The 19,298-nt window shown below is 51.9% G+C and overlaps 2 protein-coding genes across 2 annotated transcripts in view; one reads left to right on the top strand and one right to left on the bottom strand.

Annotated features, from left to right (window-relative positions):
• LOC112118054 (adhesion G protein-coupled receptor E3-like) overlaps window positions 1-14,691 on the top strand; it is a 38,394-nt gene extending 23,703 nt beyond the window's left edge. Inside the window, exons 4-14 of the mRNA XM_026658801.1 lie at window positions 311-511; window positions 1,049-1,168; window positions 1,871-2,070; window positions 3,354-3,524; window positions 3,693-3,887; window positions 9,402-9,637; window positions 10,379-10,445; window positions 11,218-11,309; window positions 11,583-11,751; window positions 11,868-11,969; window positions 14,644-14,691. Of these exons, the coding sequence (XP_026514586.1) occupies window positions 311-511; window positions 1,049-1,168; window positions 1,871-2,070; window positions 3,354-3,524; window positions 3,693-3,887; window positions 9,402-9,637; window positions 10,379-10,445; window positions 11,218-11,309; window positions 11,583-11,751; window positions 11,868-11,969; window positions 14,644-14,691 (1,601 nt within the window). The remainder of the gene's footprint in view (window positions 1-310; window positions 512-1,048; window positions 1,169-1,870; window positions 2,071-3,353; window positions 3,525-3,692; window positions 3,888-9,401; window positions 9,638-10,378; window positions 10,446-11,217; window positions 11,310-11,582; window positions 11,752-11,867; window positions 11,970-14,643) is intronic.
• LOC112107877 (zinc finger protein 271-like) overlaps window positions 1-19,298 on the bottom strand; it is an 879,239-nt gene that overhangs the window by 427,588 nt on the left and 432,353 nt on the right. The window lies entirely within an intron of this gene.

Here is a 19,298-nt window from a genome sequence, read left to right as displayed (position 1 = left end):
ATTTCTGAGCAGCTGCCGGATGCAGCATAGAGACAGCCTAGGAAGCCATGGGCTTGTGACAATGTTGTTCCCTGGCATCTGTAATGGAGGGATGGGGGAGTGGGAGCGAAGAAGGAAGGACAAAGGGTTCTAGCCCCAGTTGGCTTCAGGTGCCAGAGGGGCCCCGAGTCAGCCTCAGTGGACCCCCTTTGTAAAGGGCTCCCCCTCTGAGAGTATTGCTGCCCCCTGAACTGGGAGAGGCTGTGATGCCCGATGCCCCCTGGGAACACACGGGACATGGCACCTCAACCCCCAGACTCTTTGCTCCCAGGGCTTTTCTTTTCCTGTCCCCAGAACGCAACTTTTCCTTTCAACGCCCTCCTGAACAGCACCTCCCTCTGGGATGGCGGAAACAAGGGCGAGGTTGTGTCGGCTTTAACATTCCTCCTGCAGAGCGTGGAACAGTCTGTACTGGCCACTGCGCTCAAGTCTCCCGAGAACACAACACAGAACATGACGACAGAGTCTATGGGTGAGGGGGCACGTGTGGCTCTCAGCACCACCTGCTGGCTGCCATGAGATACGGGGTTATACACCGTACCCCAAATCCACTGGAAGTTAGAGCCTATATACCGTTGTGGATGTGAGCCTGTGTTCAGTACAGACACAGACCAGCACTGCCCCTGCACCAGGAAATATAACCCAGCCCTGCCAGTGCCCCCAGGAGCAACAGCAATGCCTGAGAGGGCTTTAAATGTAATATTTGGCATTCGACCACTAGGGGCTGCCATGCTGAGCCAGTCGCCTCCCCCCACCCCCACTACTCCCCCTGCTGGGGACGCAGCATCCCCAGGGAGACACAGCCAGAATGGGGGCAGGGAATATGGGGGGTGATCAATGGAACTTGGGGGGGCTCCAAACTTCCCCTTCCACAGTGCGAAGTGCCCTGAAGACCCCCGGCTCCAAGTGGAGTGGGAGGGGGGTGGATCTGGCCCAGAATGGACAGATTCCCAGGGAATCTGGTTTCACAGCGAGGGGCTCTGTCATTCCTCACCCCCACCCCCCACAGCTATCCAGACGCGGCTCGTCACAGGGAACTGCAGCCGGGACAGCGAGGTCTTCACACTGAGAGCTCACGAGGAGACGATGGTCGTGCACTGTGATACAGTCACCGGGGCAGCCACACGAGGTACCATCCTGGGGATGGCGACACCCAGGGCCCAAACCACAGCAGAGAGCAAGTCCCAGGCACCTAACCCCAGTCTGGGTTCCCCCGTTCCTCCCTCCCTCCCTCCCCATGGATCCCCTGGCCTCTGTCTCTTGCCCTGGAGTGCTCCTTGCTGGCTGAGCCAGTGGTTCTTGGGCTGTGGCCATGGAGCTGACACCTTCGTTCCTGCCTGTCCCACAGCTTGAGCCCCAAGCAGTGAGGAGTTGGGGGCACAGAGGGGAGACGGCTCATGAGAGGGTCTCTGGTATGAAGTGGGCCCAGAGAATGGAAAGGGCAGGGACGCACTAGTCTAGCCAGACCCCCAAATGGAGATGTGGGGACCAGGGTAACATGTACCCTCAGCTGCCATATTCAGGGCCCCGAATCCTCCAGCACCAGGGGAAGCTCGTCCCCAGCTAGCCCCTCTCCTGCTCTCGCTGAGAAAAACTGAATTTTCATCTCTGCATCCTGCAGCTCGACGTTTCCAGCCGGACGCGTTCCTGGGGGCTCCGAGGGAGGAGGTAGCACGGTCCAGTGGTTAAATCTTCAGAGTTGTGGCCAGGATCCTGGGTTCCATTCCCAGATCTGCCACAGACTCACTGTGGCCCCTGGGCACCCGGCCGGCTCCTTCTTTGCCAGAGCGTCCCCAGCTCCCTAACGAGGGATCATCTCCTCTCCCAGCAGGTGTGGGGGCTGCTGTTTTTATTTCCTACTCCATCCTGGACTCCATCATCCGTGCGACACTTCCCAGCGAGGGAAATCTACCGGCTGGTGGGAAGCTGGAGAAGAGTCATCTCAACTCCAGGGTGGTGAGTGGGGCCGTCGGAGACGGGAGACCCATTCACCTCTCCAGACCCGCACACTTCACCCTGCGCCACAGACAGGTGCAGGAAAGATGAGCCTCTTGCTTTGTTCCGTACCTGGGGCTGCAGAGGGGCATATAAAAGGCACGATCTCCTGCCAGGCATTTGGACCGTGCTGCCTTTCTGGCTCCCAATGGTCCTGAGAAGCAGAAGCCTCCTTATTACTGACACACTGGGGCTGTGTTACTGGAGGAGGTTACCAGGCATTGCACCACGACACATGGCTGTGCAAAGTGCTCTAGGGCATGGGTGGGCAAACTACAGCCCATGGGCCGCAGGGGGCTGCACCACGCAGCTCAGCCCCGCTCCAGCCGGAGCTCTGGGTCGGAGGACCGAACACATGGCTTGGCCTTGCTCCGGCCACTGCACTGGGTCGTGGGCCTCACCACATGACTCCTGGAAGCTATGGCATGGCTCCACTCTGGCTCCTACACACTCCAATGGGCCCCTCTCGTGCTCCAATGGGAGCTGCAGGGATGGTGCCTGCGGATGGGGCAGCATGCAGAACTGCCTGACCGCGCCTCTGCATAGGAGCCGGAGAAGGGACATGCCGCTGCTTCCAGGAACCACTTGAGTTAAACGCTGCTTGGCCCCTGCGCCCCTCAGGCTCTCCCCACGCCACAACCCCCTGCCCCAGCCCTGATCCCCCTCCCGCTCTATAAACCCCTTGATCCCAACCTGGAGCAACCTCCTGCACTCGAAACCTCTCATCCCCAGCTCCAACCCAGAGCCTGCACCCCCAAAAAGAGCCCTCAGCCCCTCCCGCACCCCAACCCCAATTTTGTGAGCATTCATGGCCCATCATACAATCTCTATTCCCTGATGTGGCCCTCGGGCCAAAAAGTTTGCCCACCCCTGGTCTAGGGTAACAGCTCTGCTTATCTCACCCCTGAGTCGGAATAACTGGAAAGCCACTTTCTGTAGAGAGTGTGGTTCAGGAAATCAGCATGAAATACTTTGATATGGTAATGAAGTGGTTAGGTTGCATATGTGTATGTGTGCACGCAGCACTGCCCCCTGCTGGATGCAGTCAGAACTGCTCAGCCATGTGCCATGTTCCTTATAGTGCTAACGGCTAGCAAGGATTTATTTCCCTTTCACTCCAATAGCAGGGCCTGTGCTTTTAGAGCATCAGGATCTGCGTTCTCTCTCCGCTGCCACCGTGATGGCCCAAGTGGGCATTGGGGGCTGCGTGGGGAGAGCCGAGGAGCTCTAGGTGGCCTCGAGTTTGCTATAGACATGTGATAACAGAAACAACGTTCTGTGGTCATGTGAGGATGAGGATGATTCTGTTGTGTTTCCAGGCCAAAAGAGAGGAGGAAGAGGCTCTCTGCGTCTACTGGAAAGTAGTGGCCGAGAGCGGCAGCTGGTCTCAAGACGGCTGCACCGCCGTGCACAAGACCAGCACTCACACCACCTGCAGATGTAACCATCTGTCCAGTTTCTCCATCTTAATGGCTCCCACCACAGTGACGGTATCTCACCGTGAGACTTGGATCACAGGGCTGGACCCTGAGCTTCGCACTCAGCCTTGGGCAAAGCTCTCCCTGGAGTGACTGGAGGCTTTGCTGGGGGAAAGGCTGAGTCAGAACCGAGGGGGCTGGGCTGGGGTCACTGGTGATTCTCCCTTTGCTGTGTTACAGGAGAATTACCCACGGATCATCATCACCTACGTGGGACTGACCCTCTCCCTGCTGTGCCTCTTCCTCGCCATCCTCACCTTCCTCCTGTGCCGCTCCATCCGCAACGTCAGCACCTCCCTCCACCTGCAGCTCTGCCTCTGCCTCTTCCTGGCCGACCTGCTCTTCCTCACCCCGGTGACTCCCACCGGCAGTCGGGTACGGCCTGATTCTCCCCTGCTCTGTTTCTCCAGCAAGGCTGGGGTGTGTGGCTTCAAACCCCTTTGTGCTCCCTGGATTCTGGGCTGTGCAGGACACAGGGAGGGTTCCCGGGGAGATGTTTCCATGTGACAGATTTCTGTTACCAATTTTCTTGAGGTGTCAGGTGATTAGGCTGAGGCCGCAGGATCGTTTGGTGAGGAGATGATGAAATACCCCAAGTGTCAGAGTTTTAAAGCTTTATTAATGAAATAATAAAATAACAGCGGAGAGTACTGGGGGAGGGTTCCCCACGTCACTCAGAGGAGGGACGAAAGCATTTGTGCCCCAAGCCCTAACCCAATTTCATACTTACACATGCCTTATCCAAGGCTGGCCAAGCCTGGATGTAAGGTAAGAAGAAGAGGGGGAAGGGTGGACGGGAGTTCTTGTCCTGGGCCCAGGTCGTCCAGAGTCCGCTGTGATTTCCAGATTGCTCCGACTTTTAGGAGGGTTTTTATGTCCAGGGTTTCTTTGGGGGGTGGGTTTTTTTTTGTGACCTTTGTTCATGGTGCTTTTTGTACCAGTCCAAAATGGCTTTCTGTGGTCTCCTCAACTCTTTTAAAACACACCGGCTCCAGACACACCAGCGGGATTTTGTTTTCCCCCATGATGGCCTTCGCTGTCTCGTTTGTTTTGGGCTGCCTCCGCAGGTCTGTTCAGCTGGGTTTTTTTTTCTTACAGCTGGTTGGGGTGGAATCCAGGCCCCCCTCTTTCTTGGCAGGCAGCCAAGAGTCAGATGTGTGCTGTGGCCTTGAGCTGGCTGGAGTCAGAGTCTTTTTTTGGGCCTAGCAGGAGCATGGAGTTAACCCGTTTTTTGCTTCCCCCCCTTTGGCCTTTCGTGACCTGCAAAGGAACTTTCCATTCCACACTCACACCTTTAACCCTTCCCAAAATGCCCTGCGACTCTTGCGACAGCGTTAGCAATATACAATGCTGATTTGCTTTTTCATGGGGACCCTTTGACGGAGGGGGCCATTGGGGTGTGACAGTCCCCCTTGACTCCAAATCAACATTTTGTTGGGAGGGGTCACCACTTAGGTTTTTGTGGGTTTTTTTTATACGGTGGCAAGGGTTACTGTTGGTCTTTTACATAAGCAGCAATAAAGCATGCACAAAATTATTAGGATAGCAACAATGGCATACATTAGCCAATAATGACTTCTGGCTTTATTAGTAACATAGCATAACACACACCCCTGTTGCTATAGATGCCCCACTCAAATGGTGGTGGCAAAGGCAGCTTTCTCCAGATTTCAATGTGTGTTGTAACATTGTGAAGGAGGAGGCATTTATCTGGAACATGGTTGTTCCCAGGTGTGCATTAATGGGAGGAGAACATTGGGCGTGATTTATAGAAAATTAAATACAATATAATTAGAAACATTAACACTATTTTGCATAACCGTGGGCCAGTGCTCCGAAACATTTTATGCCTGAGAGTGTAACAGCAAATTAAGGGGCACCCTGGGGTAGGTGGTCCTTCAAACACACACAGAGGTATTGGTAAACACATGGGCTTTAGTGGGGGCGTATCCTGATGCCTCCCCTTCCCAGCAGGTGTGTTGACCCACCTTATAAAAGCGGCCTGGCCTTTTTTTTTTTTACACAGTATTTGAGGGAGCTTTATAGGCCATGGCTGCCAAGTGTTGCCCTCTGCAATCCATATGGGCTGATAGTCTGAAGGTGTAGTCAGCACATACCGCTTAGCCATGTCACTGGGGGGAGCCACCTCCCACACGTCGCGATGGACCACCTAATCCCAGATAATATGTGATGCTACATTTCCAGGATGCTAAGCCACAATTGCCTCCCCTCCCCCGCCAATGGGTAATTGACCTTTTTTGTTTTACCGTGGCCAATTTTGAAAAGTGGTAAAAGTAACAAAGGAGGACAAAAGCATCAGACACCCGAGGATTCCCATAGGTATGTGCCACCCTACATATATTGTATTATACTAACAAATTTTGCAGGCCTGAAGCAGCAAGAGCGGTCCCACCACTTTTGTTTAGAGTGTCCCTGGGCTTTTGCTATTACTGCCTGGTTCTGTTAACAAAGCAAAAGAAAAAAAAGAAAGAACATTGTAAATGTTTCTATTGGGGAAACTGAGGCACAGAGGATACATTTTGTACATTATAAATTTTTTTGCTTTTGCCCTTTTTGGCTTTTGTTATGGATGTTGCTTGCCTGGTTTAAGAGGTTGCAACAACAATATTGTGTCCAGGGATCGGGGCTGCTATTGCTCGCCAAAGGGCCTCCCATTCCACTCCAGGCCACCACATGAGGAACAGGGTCTGCCCCTTTGGAATGTATGTGAAGTCCGGGGCCACCCACCAGGTATTTTGCTGTGGCCCTTTGTGTCTATTAGGACTATGCATTGCCTTTATGGCTCCTCCCCTCCAGCCTTGCGCTACACTGTGGCTTGAACCCCATTGGTGGCTCGAACCATGGAGAGCCTTTGGAGGGATAGTTCAGTGGTTTGAGCATTGGCTTCCAGGGTTGTGAGTTCAATCCTTGAGGGGGCCACTTAGGGATCTGGGGCAAAAAAAATCAGTACTTGGTCCTGCTAGTGAAGGCAGGGGCCTGGACTCAATGACCTTTCAAGGTCCCTTCCAGTTCTAGGAGATAGGATATCTCCGTTAAGTTAAAAGAACTTTTCCTCCTTATAATTGTAATTATTTAGATAATTCCATGGATAGCTGGAAACTAGCCCCCACCACTCCTGGTCCCTTTCATTTTTGTAATTACCCCCACGGGAGGGTCTTCTTGTAGTTGGGGATGCAGTACATACGACCTTTTCCCCCTTTACCCACTAGACCTCTCCTCAGTTTTAATGAGGGCCGTTATAGGGGTGCAACAAGGTTCCACCAAAATTGAGGATCCTCGCAAAGGGAGAGCTCAAAGCCAGCCTTCACAAGGCTCACCTGATTCATTCCCCGTGAGGCTCAATTTTTTTTTTTTTTTTTTTTATGGCGAGCACACTGCCATTGTGGAATATGCTGAGCACGGATGGTCAAGTTTTTGACAAGTCCAGTGCTTCCGGGCGGGTGCGTTCCGCTTTTTCAACCTGGAAGTCCTGTCTCAAGGCTTGTAACTTGTCCTGGACATAGGCTTGGATTGCAGCCTGGTTAGTAATTTTCGCTTTCAGTTGCTCAATTTCCACCAGCTGTTGGGTACACACCTCTTTCCTTCTCCACAACTCCTTATTTTGTCCCGCCAACATTTGATACCACATGGCTGCTGCAGTCCAAATTAATCCCACAGCTGCCCCTAGGTTTTTACCCTTCTGCTTTTCATACTTGGCATACAGGTCAAACAAATCCTGCCAAGTTTGCACTCTTTTTTTGAAGCTCCGCTACGGAACCCCAGGGATTATATCCCACCTTGGTGAGAGCCCTCTCCAACCGGGAGAGGTCCTCACCCCCCTTTGAAAGAGGCAGCAGGGTTCCATTCCTCTTTGCTGCTTCCCCGGTGGCTCGGGCATCAGGTCCACCAGCCTCCCGTGACACCAGCGGGCTGGGCAGCCGGACTTCCCTGTCCACGCTCCCTAATGCCCGTGCATCCAGGCTTGAACCCATCATTGATGTCATCACCCACAACTGCGGGACTCCCGAGTCCACAGTTGTACCCTTCTGTTTCCTAAACATGTTGTCACGATCCCTTAGTACACCTCTTAAGATCTTTTAATTACGTGAGATATCACATTGCCCACGCCGGCACCGGGGATTACTATGTTTACCCCCTCCCCCGGTCCGGAGGAAGAGACGCTAAGCCTTTTTCCATATTACTCGGTCCAATATTACCGAGGGCCCATACACCAAATGCACACCCTGGGCTGAGCAAGAAAGCCTAAGTTCTCCTCTTATACTTAGCCATACAATGGCTGAGGGTGTATGAACCAAGGATTTTCTCTTTTCCTTGAAGTGAGGATCTCTAAGACCTCCTCCTATTACTCGGTACAGCTACGACCGGGGGTAGACCCACCTGCACCCTTCCCCCGCTGACCAGGGTGGAGATAGGAATGCTAAATCCCTCTCCGGTGCTCAGCCATGCTACGACTGAGGATGGGGCACACCTGTAATCATCAAAATCTCAACATGAAATACCAACAGTGCTGGGCATACCAAACATGAAATACCAAGGGCAGAACACTTGGTGCGCTCCACAGGGCCTCCCCCCTTCGCAATTCTCCACCAAAACTCTGACAGGTTTCTGTTACCAATCTGCCTGAGGCGTCAGGTGATCAGGCTGAGGCCACAGGATCATTTGGGGGAGGAGATGACGAAATACGCCAGGTGTCTAAGTTTTAAAGCTTTATTAATAAAATAACAGTGGAGAGTGCTGGGGGGGGTCCCCACATCACTCAGAGGAAGGAAGAAAGCGTGAGTGCCCCAAGCCCTAACCCATTTTCATACTCACACACACCCGATCCGAGGCTGGCCAAGCCTGGGTGTAACGTAAGAAGAGGGGGAGGGGTAGATGGGAGTTCTTGTCCTGGGCCCAGGTCGTCCGGGGTCTGCTGTGATCTTCAAATTGCTCCGGCTCTCAGGATGGTTTTTAAGTCCAGGGTTCCTTTGGGGGTGTTTTGTTCCATGACCTTTGTTCCTGGTGCGCTTTGTACCAGTCCAAACCGGCTTTCTGTGGTCTCCTCAACTTTTCCAAAACACACCGGCTCCAGACACACTGGCAGGACTTTGTTTTCCCCCATGTTGGCCTTCACTGTCTTGTTTCTTTTGGGCTACCTCCACAGGTCTGTTCAGCTGAATCCTCCTTTATCATGGCTGCAGTGGAATCCAGGCCCCCCACTTTCTTGGCAGGCAGCCGAGAGTCAGATGTGTGCTGTGAACTTGAGCTGGCTGGAGTCTTCGGGCCTAGCAGGAGCGTGGAGTTAACCCGTTCTTTGCTCTCTTCCTTCTTACCCCTTTGACCTCTCACAACCTGCAAAGGAATCTTCCACTCCACACTCACGTCTTTGACCCTTCCCAAAATGCCCTGCGATGCTTGCAACAGCATTAGCAATATATAATGCTGATCTGCCTTTCCCAGGGGACCCCTTGAGGGAGGGGGCCATTGGGGTGTGACATCCACCCCGTTAGGCCCCTTCACACTGGGCACAGTGGTCTGAGTGTCCCCAATCACTGGAGTTTCACCATATGTCACAGTGTCCCTTTGCCTCGATTTCTCTCCTACGTGACTTGCCCATGGTTACCCAGGGACTCTTTGGTAAGGCTGGGAACAGAACCTGGATCCCCTGAGCCCTGCTCTAACCACCAATCTCTGCTCCCTTCCTGCATCAGCAATGTGCACCCACAGAACCCTCCATAGACTGAGGAACCTGCCATCTCTGGGTCACAGAGCGCTATAGCTGGAGAGCTCTGCTAACAAGAATCCCGGTGTGACCCCCCGGCAGGTCTCCCCCATACTCAGCATTTCCCTTCCCCACCACAGTGTCCCTGGGCTCTCTGTCTCCCCCAGGTGGCGTGTGCTGTCATTGCTGGCCTCCTACACTACCTCTTCCTGGCCTGCTTCAGCTGGATGTTCCTGGAGGGGCTGCACCTCTTCCTCACCATCAGGAACCTGAAGGTCGTGAATTACACCAGCGCCAGCCGGTTCAAGAAGAGATTCATGTACCCGTTCGGCTACGGATTCCCAGCCCTGGTGGTGGCTATTTCTGCAGCGGTGAATCCTGACGGCTATGGAACTTCCGAACAGTACGTGCAGCGCCCATCCCGAAGGGGAGCTGGGATGGGGCTTCCATGCACTTGTCCGGTTCACCCCAGGTCTGACTTGAACCGAGATGTCCCTGCTCACCCTGCCTGGGAGCTGAATTTCCCCCTGGGACCCTTCCCATCCCCAGTGACGCTAAGCTGCCCCGAGCGCTGCAGTTGAGTTCCCACCTGTCAGACATCTACACTCCTCACCCCACTGATGATGCAGAAGAACAAACCAGAAAGATCCCAGCTTGACTCCCAGCTCCCAGGCTGGGTTTGTGGGGCTGGTGGGTAGGAAACAAATGCACCTTCTTGCTGTGTGCAGATCCCTGAGGATTCCCACTCTGAAGTGAGTGACTCCACTAAAACAGGGTGTGGCGTGTTCTAGACACCCCAGGCCAGATCCTCAGCTGGTGTAAATCAGGGCAGCTCCACTTCCTTCAGTGCAGCGAGGCCAATGTCCATCCGCTGCATGTCTGGCCCTCCAGCAATACTGCGCCCATCCACCAGAAAGGGTTATTTGAGGAGGTGGAAGAGGAAGTGGTGGCTGAAAACAGGAGATGCTGAGGTACATGGGGAAGGATGTTTGTTGCCCACAAGAGAGTCGGCCATGTCACAGGCAGGCTGAGATCCATCTCGCTTTTGAGAGCCAGCTGCCCTGTGACACCCCCTCTCTACCCCGGGGCTGAAAAAGGGCAGTAATCCCATTAAAGTCACCTTCTTCTTCCTCCCTGCCTGTAGCTGCTGGCTAAGCCTGGACAGAGGCTTTCGTTGGAGCTTCCTGGGTCCAGTCTGTGCCATAATCCTGGTGGGTACCTCACAGAACCACAGGGCCCCATTCTCCTCTCACCTCTGCCACCCCATTGATTTCAGTGAAGCAGGGAGGAGAACGTGGCCCATAAAACACAAGGAAAGACCCAGTTAGGTCCAACCTGGCTCATCCGCTGTGGTCAATCCTGGAATTAGTCCCTGTGCTGTATCCCCAGGCCTACAGCTTTAGTCGGGCACAGCTATCATGGAAGTCAGTAGGAGTTTTTCCAAGTGAAGACAGCAAGAGTTTGGTCTAGTCTAGTCAATGACCCAAGGAACGAGGAAGGGAGAGGGCTACACTCTACAGTGGTTTTTGTAGCGGGGGAAACAAATGTCCCTACATATTCCTCCCTACCCCCTGGGGAAGTTGGGGAGGCGGGGAATTCGTTACAGTCTGAAAGTGGCAGGAAGTATTCTAGAGGCAGGATCTGGAATCTCTGAGCCAGATCCTGCTCTCAGTTACACCAGGGTAAACCCAAATTAACCACTGACTCCAGTGGAGAGCCTCCATATTTAACTCTGAGCAGCATCTGGCCTCTGTGATCCCATTGATCCATCTCAGCCCTGGCTGTGCTGTCAGCTCCACGCATGGGGAGGGACCGAAAGCTGCCAGGGGATATTACAGGAGAGGGGATGTTTCCCACCAGAAATGAGCAGTCCCCGGTTCTGCAGAGTTCGGCTCGGTCCCCTGGGATCATTCTCTGCCTCAGCTGGAGTCACCGGCCCTGGATGGGATGTTTTATAGGAAATATTTCCCACTCTTCCCACAGATAAATATAACGTTTTTTACCCTGACCCTGTGGATCCTGAGAAACAGTCTCTCCTCCCTCAATGCAGATGTGTCCACCCTCAGAGACCACAGGTGAGAAGGCAACAAAACAATCCTGGAGGGTCAGATGCCTTGGTTTGGAGGGTCCTTGGCACCGGGAGGGTGTGAGGGATTGCAGGAGGGGAACAACATACAGTATTTAGGATCCATGGGAACGAATTCCCATAGTGTTTGCATTGAAAGTAACCCTGTCCCACACAGGAAAGCCAGGGCCAGTAGCTCCACCCCACTCTGCCCAGATCCTCTTGACCCAATCGCTCTCCATAGGGTTATTGTAACGGGATCTCTCCATCTGCCTTTATCAAGGTTACTGACCTTTAAAGCCATCTCCCAGCTCTTCATTCTGGGCTGCACATGGAGCCTTGGTCTCCTCCAAGTCGGCCCAGCAGCCACAGTCATGGCGTATTTATTCACCATCGTCAATAGCCTGCAGGGAGCATTCATCTTCCTGGTGCACTGTCTCCTCAATCGCCAGGTAACACCCACGGCCCGTCAGCACCCACCCATCACCTTCACCGGCCTCGCGGTGGCCATGCCTGATCTTCTCAGCGTTAGTTACATAGTGCAGTGACCGTGTCCTTCACTCTCCAGGTGAGAGAGGAGTACAGGAAATGGATCAAGGGATTCCGAACGTTCAGCACGAAATCTCAGACATACGATCTATCCATGTCTGCCACGACCAGCACCAAGACGGTAAGAGGTCCTTTGCTCTGTTCCAATACCAGCCTATGACACAGTAATCTCTAGTTGGGTCTCATTAATCCTGCTAAGGTGCTTAACCCGCCGAATGAGTCAGGATTGGTTATGAGCCAGTTGGGAAAGTCACTGCAAGTGTTAGTGAGAGTCTGTCACTACCGAGGGGTATCCTAGACGTCTTAGGCATCAGAACAGAATGGCCTTTCCTGGCACCTCCGCGTTAGCCTCCCCTTCGCTCTCCTGGGAGCTCCAGGGGTCACTCACTGTGGACTAGGCAGGCATTGGCTCTTGCAGTGTAATAATCTGAATATATCCAATTCTCCCCTGGGATTGAAACCTTGTCAGTGCAGATGGATCATCCCCAATGAGCAGTCAGCACTGTGAAGAATTTCCCTTGGCTCCATTATCCCTATGGGTCAGGATCCAGGGGCTTTTTGTGTCGCCTCCCAGACACAACCCGCCGGTTTGCACATTACACTCTCAGTGGCCTTGGAACCTATTGTCATTTTTCTGCTTTTCTTGCCAGGAGTAACCCTTCTGCCAGGTGGAGTCGGCAGCAACCAGGGCCAGGTTCAATACCTAGGGGTTCCAATACAAAACCGAACCGGCTGGAGCCCCCTGTGATGTTGCACTTCATATGCTTTATGGAAATATGCTCATGAATAGGACATAACTGGAATATGCTTTATGCTAAATACCCCTTGTATGGTATCTTTAGAAAGCTTATCATCTGCTAAGTGTTTTCATCCTATTTGTTTCCATGCATTATTTCTATATCTGGAGTTAGGAGAATAAGATATCAACTTGTATCACTGATGAAAAACATATTAAGTGGAGGCCATTAAGGATGCTCCAGAAACAATCGGTTGTAAATGGCCTTAGTTACTTGAAAGCCTCCCTGTGTACGTGTGGGCCAGCCCATGGGGGATGGAGACTGGGGGGCTTACAGTGACATGTGACCATTCACCTGATACTGGAATCCATCTTAAACCTGGTACTTTTCCATTTAGAAGGAGGGGTGGGGACCCAGAGAGACAAAAGATTCCCGCCTTGTGCCAAAGTGATAAAAGGGGGTGGAGCAGGACAAAGGACTGCCAGTCATAAGAAAACCCCTGCTTACCACCTGAGATGTCGGCTAGATCTAACAAAGACTGTACCAGGGGAAAGGACTGGGCCCAGACTAAGAAGGAGTCTAGTCTGTGAAAGAAGCTTATTGGAACATCTTTGAAGGTGAGATATTACCGGTAATCAGTTTCTTAATGTATTAGGCTTAGACTTGTGTGTTTTGTTTTATTTTACTTTGTAACTTACTTTGTTCTGGCTGTTATTACTTGAAACCACTTAAATCCTACTCTTTATAATTAATAAAATCACTTCTGTTTATTAATAAACCCACAGTAAGCGATTAATACCTGGGGAAGCAAACAGCTGTGCATATCTCTCTATCAGTGACACAGAGGGTGAACAATTTACAAATTTACCCTGTATAAACTTTATACAGAATAAAACGGATTTATTGGGGTTCAGATCCCATTGGGAGCTGCGTGTCTGGGTGCTGGGGACAGGTTACCTGCTGAACTGTTTTTAGTTAAAGTCTGCAGCTTTGGGGGACATGGTTCAGACCTGGGTCTGTGTTGCAGCAGGCTAGCGTGTCTGGCTCAACAAGGCAGGGATCTGGAGTCCCAAGCTGGCAGGGAAAACAGGCTCAGAGGTGATTTCAGCACATCAGGTGACAGTCCCAAGGGGATCTCTGTGACTAATCCGTCACACCCCCACCCAGTAATCTGGGCAAACTTCAGACCACCCCAGGCGCCTCAAAGAGGCAATACATCCCCTCTCACAAGCACTGAGTCTGTGTATAACAAAGAGAACTTTTAATAAAAAGGGGAAAGGAACCTGGTAGTAATCTGGGAAACCCCACAACCATGATTCGAAAGCTTGTGGCGATGAGTAAGCCAAAGATATTTTTAATAAAAATCACAGCCAGGTCATGGGCAATAAACAACAATTCACGGAAGCCTGTGACCTGTCCTGACCTTCACTCCAGTTCCCCATCACCTGCGGCAAATGGGAGGTCTAGGGTCCCCCACTGCCGACAGGGAGCTGGGCTACTGCAGGGTCCCCTCACCCTCTGCAGTAGCTGAGAGCTCCAGGGGGGTACCCCTCTTCCCACTGTGGCTGGGCAACTGCAGAGGGTCCCCCGCCACCAGCTACAGAGGAGCCAGGGACGCATGGTGGTGGAGACGGACTTCCCCATCCACGCCGCCACTCCACACGCCACCCCCTTCCACAGCATCAAGAAGATAAGCAATGTGGCCGAGCCCCTCGGGGAGGAGCCAGGCCTGGGCAGCAGGGCCTCGCCAGGTCGGGCCCAGCGCAAGCGTCCAGGGGGGTGGCCCCGTGGCCTTCCTCCCCCATGAGGCTATGGAGCTCCCCGTCCCCGGTCAGTTCTAGGGTGGGGATTACTGGGGGACAGAGCTAATTGGAGGGGAAAGGCCTCATGTCCGTGACCTCCATGACATAATCGTAGCCTTAGCCATGAGAAAACTCCTACCCCAGAATATACTGGGGAGTGTCTTTTGCCTCAGTTTCTCCCCTTGTTGTGTGAAAGTCCAACAAGTTCTCCTTTAACCTGTCTTTGCCCTTTCCTTCCCCTGCACCCCACTCACAGTTGCTGTGCTTAGGCGGCGAAGGCCCAGAGTTCAGAGTGTTCATGTGAGTTCAACTCCCGCCAGTGGGGTGGGAGGTGTGGAGATGGCATCAAGAAAAGCCTGACCTTAAAAACCTCTAAGGAAGGAGATTCCATCACCTCACTAGGTAACCCATTCCAGTGCTTCACCACCCTCCTAGTGAAAAAGCTTTTCCTAATATCCAACATAAACCTCCCCACTGCAACTTGAAACCATTACTCCTTGTTCTGTCATCAGGTACCACTGAGAACAGTCTGGATCCATCCTCTTTGGAACCCCCTTTCAGGTAGTTGAAAGCAGCTATCAAATCCCCCCTCATTCTTCTCTTCTACAGAATAAATAATCCCAGTTCCCTCAGCCTCTCCTCATAAATCATGTGCTCCAGCCCCCTAATCATTTTTGTTGCCCTCCGCTGGATTCTTTCCAATTTCCCCACATCCTCCTTGTAGTGTGGGGTCCAAAACTGGACACAGTACTCCAGACGAGGCCTCACCAATGTCGAATAGAGGGGAACGATCACGTCCCTCGATATGGTGGCAATGGAGGGACATGCCAGCTACTTCCGGGAGTGTCATGGGGCCAAGGCAGGTAGGGAGCTTTGGAGATGTTTGGGGTGTTTCCGCATCAGTTTGTAACTTTAAAATGTCCCAGTGTCATAAATGCCTCAAGACTGAAACTTAGTCAGACAACACAAAGGTGATTATCCAACAGCACCTCACTTTGAACAGGAAACTCCTCAGTTTTCCCATCACTCACCAATCTTACATCTTTCCTCATCACCAATGTTGGAAAGTGACTGCTCAGTGCAACCAAAATAAGTGCTCAAGAGTGCCTGCTGGGAACTAGCTGCTTCACTTAACTGCATCCTCACAGAATGTGTGTGCGCATAGGCACCAACTCCGTGCGTGCTCAGCACCCGCTGGGAGCCCCGTGGATCAGCACCTCCCCCTCCCTCACAGCGCCTCCCATGCACTGCCATCAGCTGTTCAGCGGCATGCAGGAGGCCCTGGCAGGAGCGGGCGGAGATGGGTGGGGGTTTGGGGGAAGGGGAGGAGTGGAGATCGAGCACCCCCCCCCAACCCAGGAACTGAGGAAGTCGGTGCCTGTGTGTGTGTGTGTGAATTCCAATGGGGGGGGGTGGTAGTGTGGTATTGTGTTTGTGGTGGGGGGGGATCCCATTGACTTAAACATGAAGTAAGTGGTACAGGATAGCACAGGATGTGAGCTAGCAATTCAAGGCAGTGAAGGGCAAGGTTCCATCCCATAATATTCTGGGCAACTCTGCCAAGACCACTTTACTACACCCCCTCCTCCTGCCCCAGACAGACGGGGCAGAGTCTTGGGCCCCCCTTTCCAGCCCCCAGGAGCAGCAGCAGTGTCCCTTTTCTCCCACAGAGCTGGCAGTGGGGCCCTCCCCATATTCATCTCAGCAGCCTGGGTGACTCTGAGGGTGGGGGAGGAGCAGGCATGCTGAGCTCTTACCCTCCTGCCCCCACCCCACAAACCCCCCTGCCGGGGAGGGCTGGCAGAGCCCCTGCTGCAGGGCTCAGAGTTAATGCCTCAGTGAGGGGCTCAGTGCAGCTCCCCCCTCTCTGAGCGATTGTCTCACAGCCGCTGACAAGAGAAACATCTCCAGCTAGGAGTTTTAAATGAGAAGTCTGAAGAAAGGAATGATTGAAAAGATAGCATAGATTGGGGGTCCGAAACTGAGAGACAGAGCTTTTCACCTCTAGAGCATCAGTTCCAGTATTGTCACACACGTGGGGGACCAGCTGGCTTATGGGGAGCAAGGAATGGGATAGAGGGCCTTTCACCTCTAGGACACTGGTTCTGATCCAGCCCCACGTGAGGAGCACTGGCTGGCTCTTGGGAGGCAGGGAATGGGACACGGGGCCTTTCCCCTCTAGAGCAGTGGCTGTATCTGGCACTGTGTCAGAGATGATGGTTAGTTTAGGGAGTGGGATGAGGAGGCTACAACAGCAGTTCTAATCCAGTCCCAGGTTGATGGTATTTTTACAAAAAAAACCCGCCAAATATTAAAACTATTTTAAAGGCAGCTGGGTCTCGAGGGTGTCCATAATGAACAAGACCAGCAGATGTCTTCAGCTTGCCTGTATCTTTAATAGGGTGAAGGGTCGGGCTGCACTTCAGTCCCTATACCAGGAGGCCATGAAGGTAACACTGGGTTTGATTCAACAAGGTGAGGCCTACACTGGACGTTTTTATGTCCGGTGTAACTTCCCACCCTCACAGCTCCAGCAGTGTAGAAAGGACACAGATTGCTGCCTGGGTTTTAACCCAATTCAGCATCTCCTGTGGACCTGTAGTTACACCACTGAACTAGGACCCAAGAGACCTGGCTTCTATATCTGGCTCTGCCAGAGACCTACTGTATAGTTGTGGGCAAGTTCCTGTGCCTTGGTTTCATTCTCACTCTTTGTCTAGCTAGATTGTTAGCTCTGCGACAGGAACTATCCCTCACGGGGGTGTTTGTACAATGTAGCACTGCGCAGGTGCTACTGTCATCATAATAGACTGGCTGAGAGCAGGTTAGATCCGCAGTCTGCAACTTTTTTTCATTTGCAGGCCCCTAAATTTTTTTGAATGGAGGTGCGGCCTCCTTTGGAAATGATAGACAGTCTGCAGACCCCCTCCCCCCCGATGGACCTCAGGTTGTAAACCATTGTTCTATGGTAACAACAACCTTTCGCAGACCCCTTAGACATAGTCTGCGAACCCCCAGGGGTCTGCGGACCACAGGTTGAAAATCACTGGGTTAGATGAATTTTATGGTGGCTAAAATGCCCAAACCCTGTCCAGGACAATGTTGACACAAGAATAAAAGAGGATAAACTGGCCAGGAATAAATCTAGGCTGGAAATGAGAAGAAGGTTTCTAACACTAACCCAACCTTCCGGCCTTCCTCCTGTGGTTTACTCATCTGGAGTGGGCCAGATTTTGAAAGATCTATCTCCTAGTGGGGTCTAGGTGCCTGGGCTTAGTGCAACCCAGGTCTGAGGTTCTCACGGTGCCGGAAGGTTTAGAGAGAGGTTCTGGAACAGCCTCCCAATAGGAATAGTGGGGGCAAACAACCTAACTACTTTGAAGCTGGAACTTGGTAAGTTTAAACTAGGCTGTCAATTAATCGCAGTTAACTCACACAGTTAACTCAAAAAAATTAATTAAATATTTGTGGATGTTTTTCTAAATTTTCAATATTGATTTCAATTACAACACTGAATACAAAGTGCACAATGATCACTTTATAGTATTATTTTTTATTACAAATATATGCACTGTAAAAATGATAAACAAAAGAAATAGTATTTTTCAATTCACCTCATAGAAGTCCTGAAGTGCAATCTCTTTATCATGAAAGCGTAACTTACAAATGCAGATTTTTTTTGGTTACATAACTGCACTCAAAAACGAAACAGTGTGGAACTTTAGATCGTACAAGTCCACTCAGTCCTATTTCTTATTCTGCCAATCGCTAAGACAAACAAGTTTCTTTACATTGATGGGAGATATTGCTGCCTGCTTCTTATTTACAATCTCACCTGAAAGTGAGAACACATGTTCGCATGGCACTTCTGTAGCCGGCATTGCAAGGTATTTCCATGCCAGATATGCTAAACATTCGTATGCCCCTTCATGCTTCGGCCACCATTCCAGAGGACATGCTACCATGCTGATGATGCTTGTTAAAAAAAAAATGCATCAATTAAATTTGTGACTGTACTCCTTGTATGTCTCCTGCTCTGTTTTACCCGCATTCTGCATATATTTCATGTTATAGCAGTCTTGGATGATGACCCAGCAGATGTTGTTCATTTTAAGAACACTTTCACAGCAGATTTGACAAAACGCAAAGACGATACCAATGTGAGATTTCTAAAAATAGCTACAGCACTCGACCCAAGGTTTAAGAATCTGAAGTGCCCTCCAAAATCTGAGAGGGAAGAGGTATGGAGTATGCTTTTAGAAGTGTTAAAAGAGCAACACTCTGATGCGGAAACTACAGAACCTGAACCACCAAAAAAGAAAATCAACCTTCTGCTGGTGGCATCTGACTCAGATGATGAAAATGAACATGCGTCAGTCCGCACTGCTTTGGATTGTTATCAAGCAGAACCCGTCAGCAGCATGGACGCATGTCCTCTGGAACGGTGTTAGAAGCATGAAGGGACATATGAATTTTTAGTGCATCTGGCATGTAAATATCTTGCAGTGCCAGCTACAACACTGTCATGCAAACACCTGTTCTCACTTTCAGGTGATATTGTAAGCAAGAAGCAGGCTGCAAGCAGCATTATCTCCTGCAAATTGTAACCAACTTTGTTTGTCCGAGTGATTGGCTTACCAAGAAGCAGGGCCGGCGCAACCCATGAGGTGACCTAGGCGGTCGCCTAGGGCCCTACAATTTGGGGGGCGGTGACCGTGGCGGTATTTCGGCGGCGGGACCTTCCGCCGCCTCTGTGGGGGGCGGCATTTCGGGGCGGGACCTTCCGCTGCCTAGGGCGGCAGAAAACCTGGCGGCGCTAGTGACCCCTGCTGAACCCCCGCCCCGCTCCCTGCTTTCCCGTGTTTTCTGTCCCCCCCCCCGGGGGGGGCAGTGGCTAACGACGGGGGGGGG

Source organism: Terrapene carolina, unplaced genomic scaffold (assembly GCF_002925995.2).
Source record: "Terrapene carolina triunguis isolate 2854851 unplaced genomic scaffold, T_m_triunguis-2.0 Scaffold517, whole genome shotgun sequence".
Lineage (NCBI taxonomy): Eukaryota > Metazoa > Chordata > Testudines > Emydidae > Terrapene > Terrapene triunguis.
This window is presented reverse-complemented; position numbering and strand designations above follow the sequence as displayed.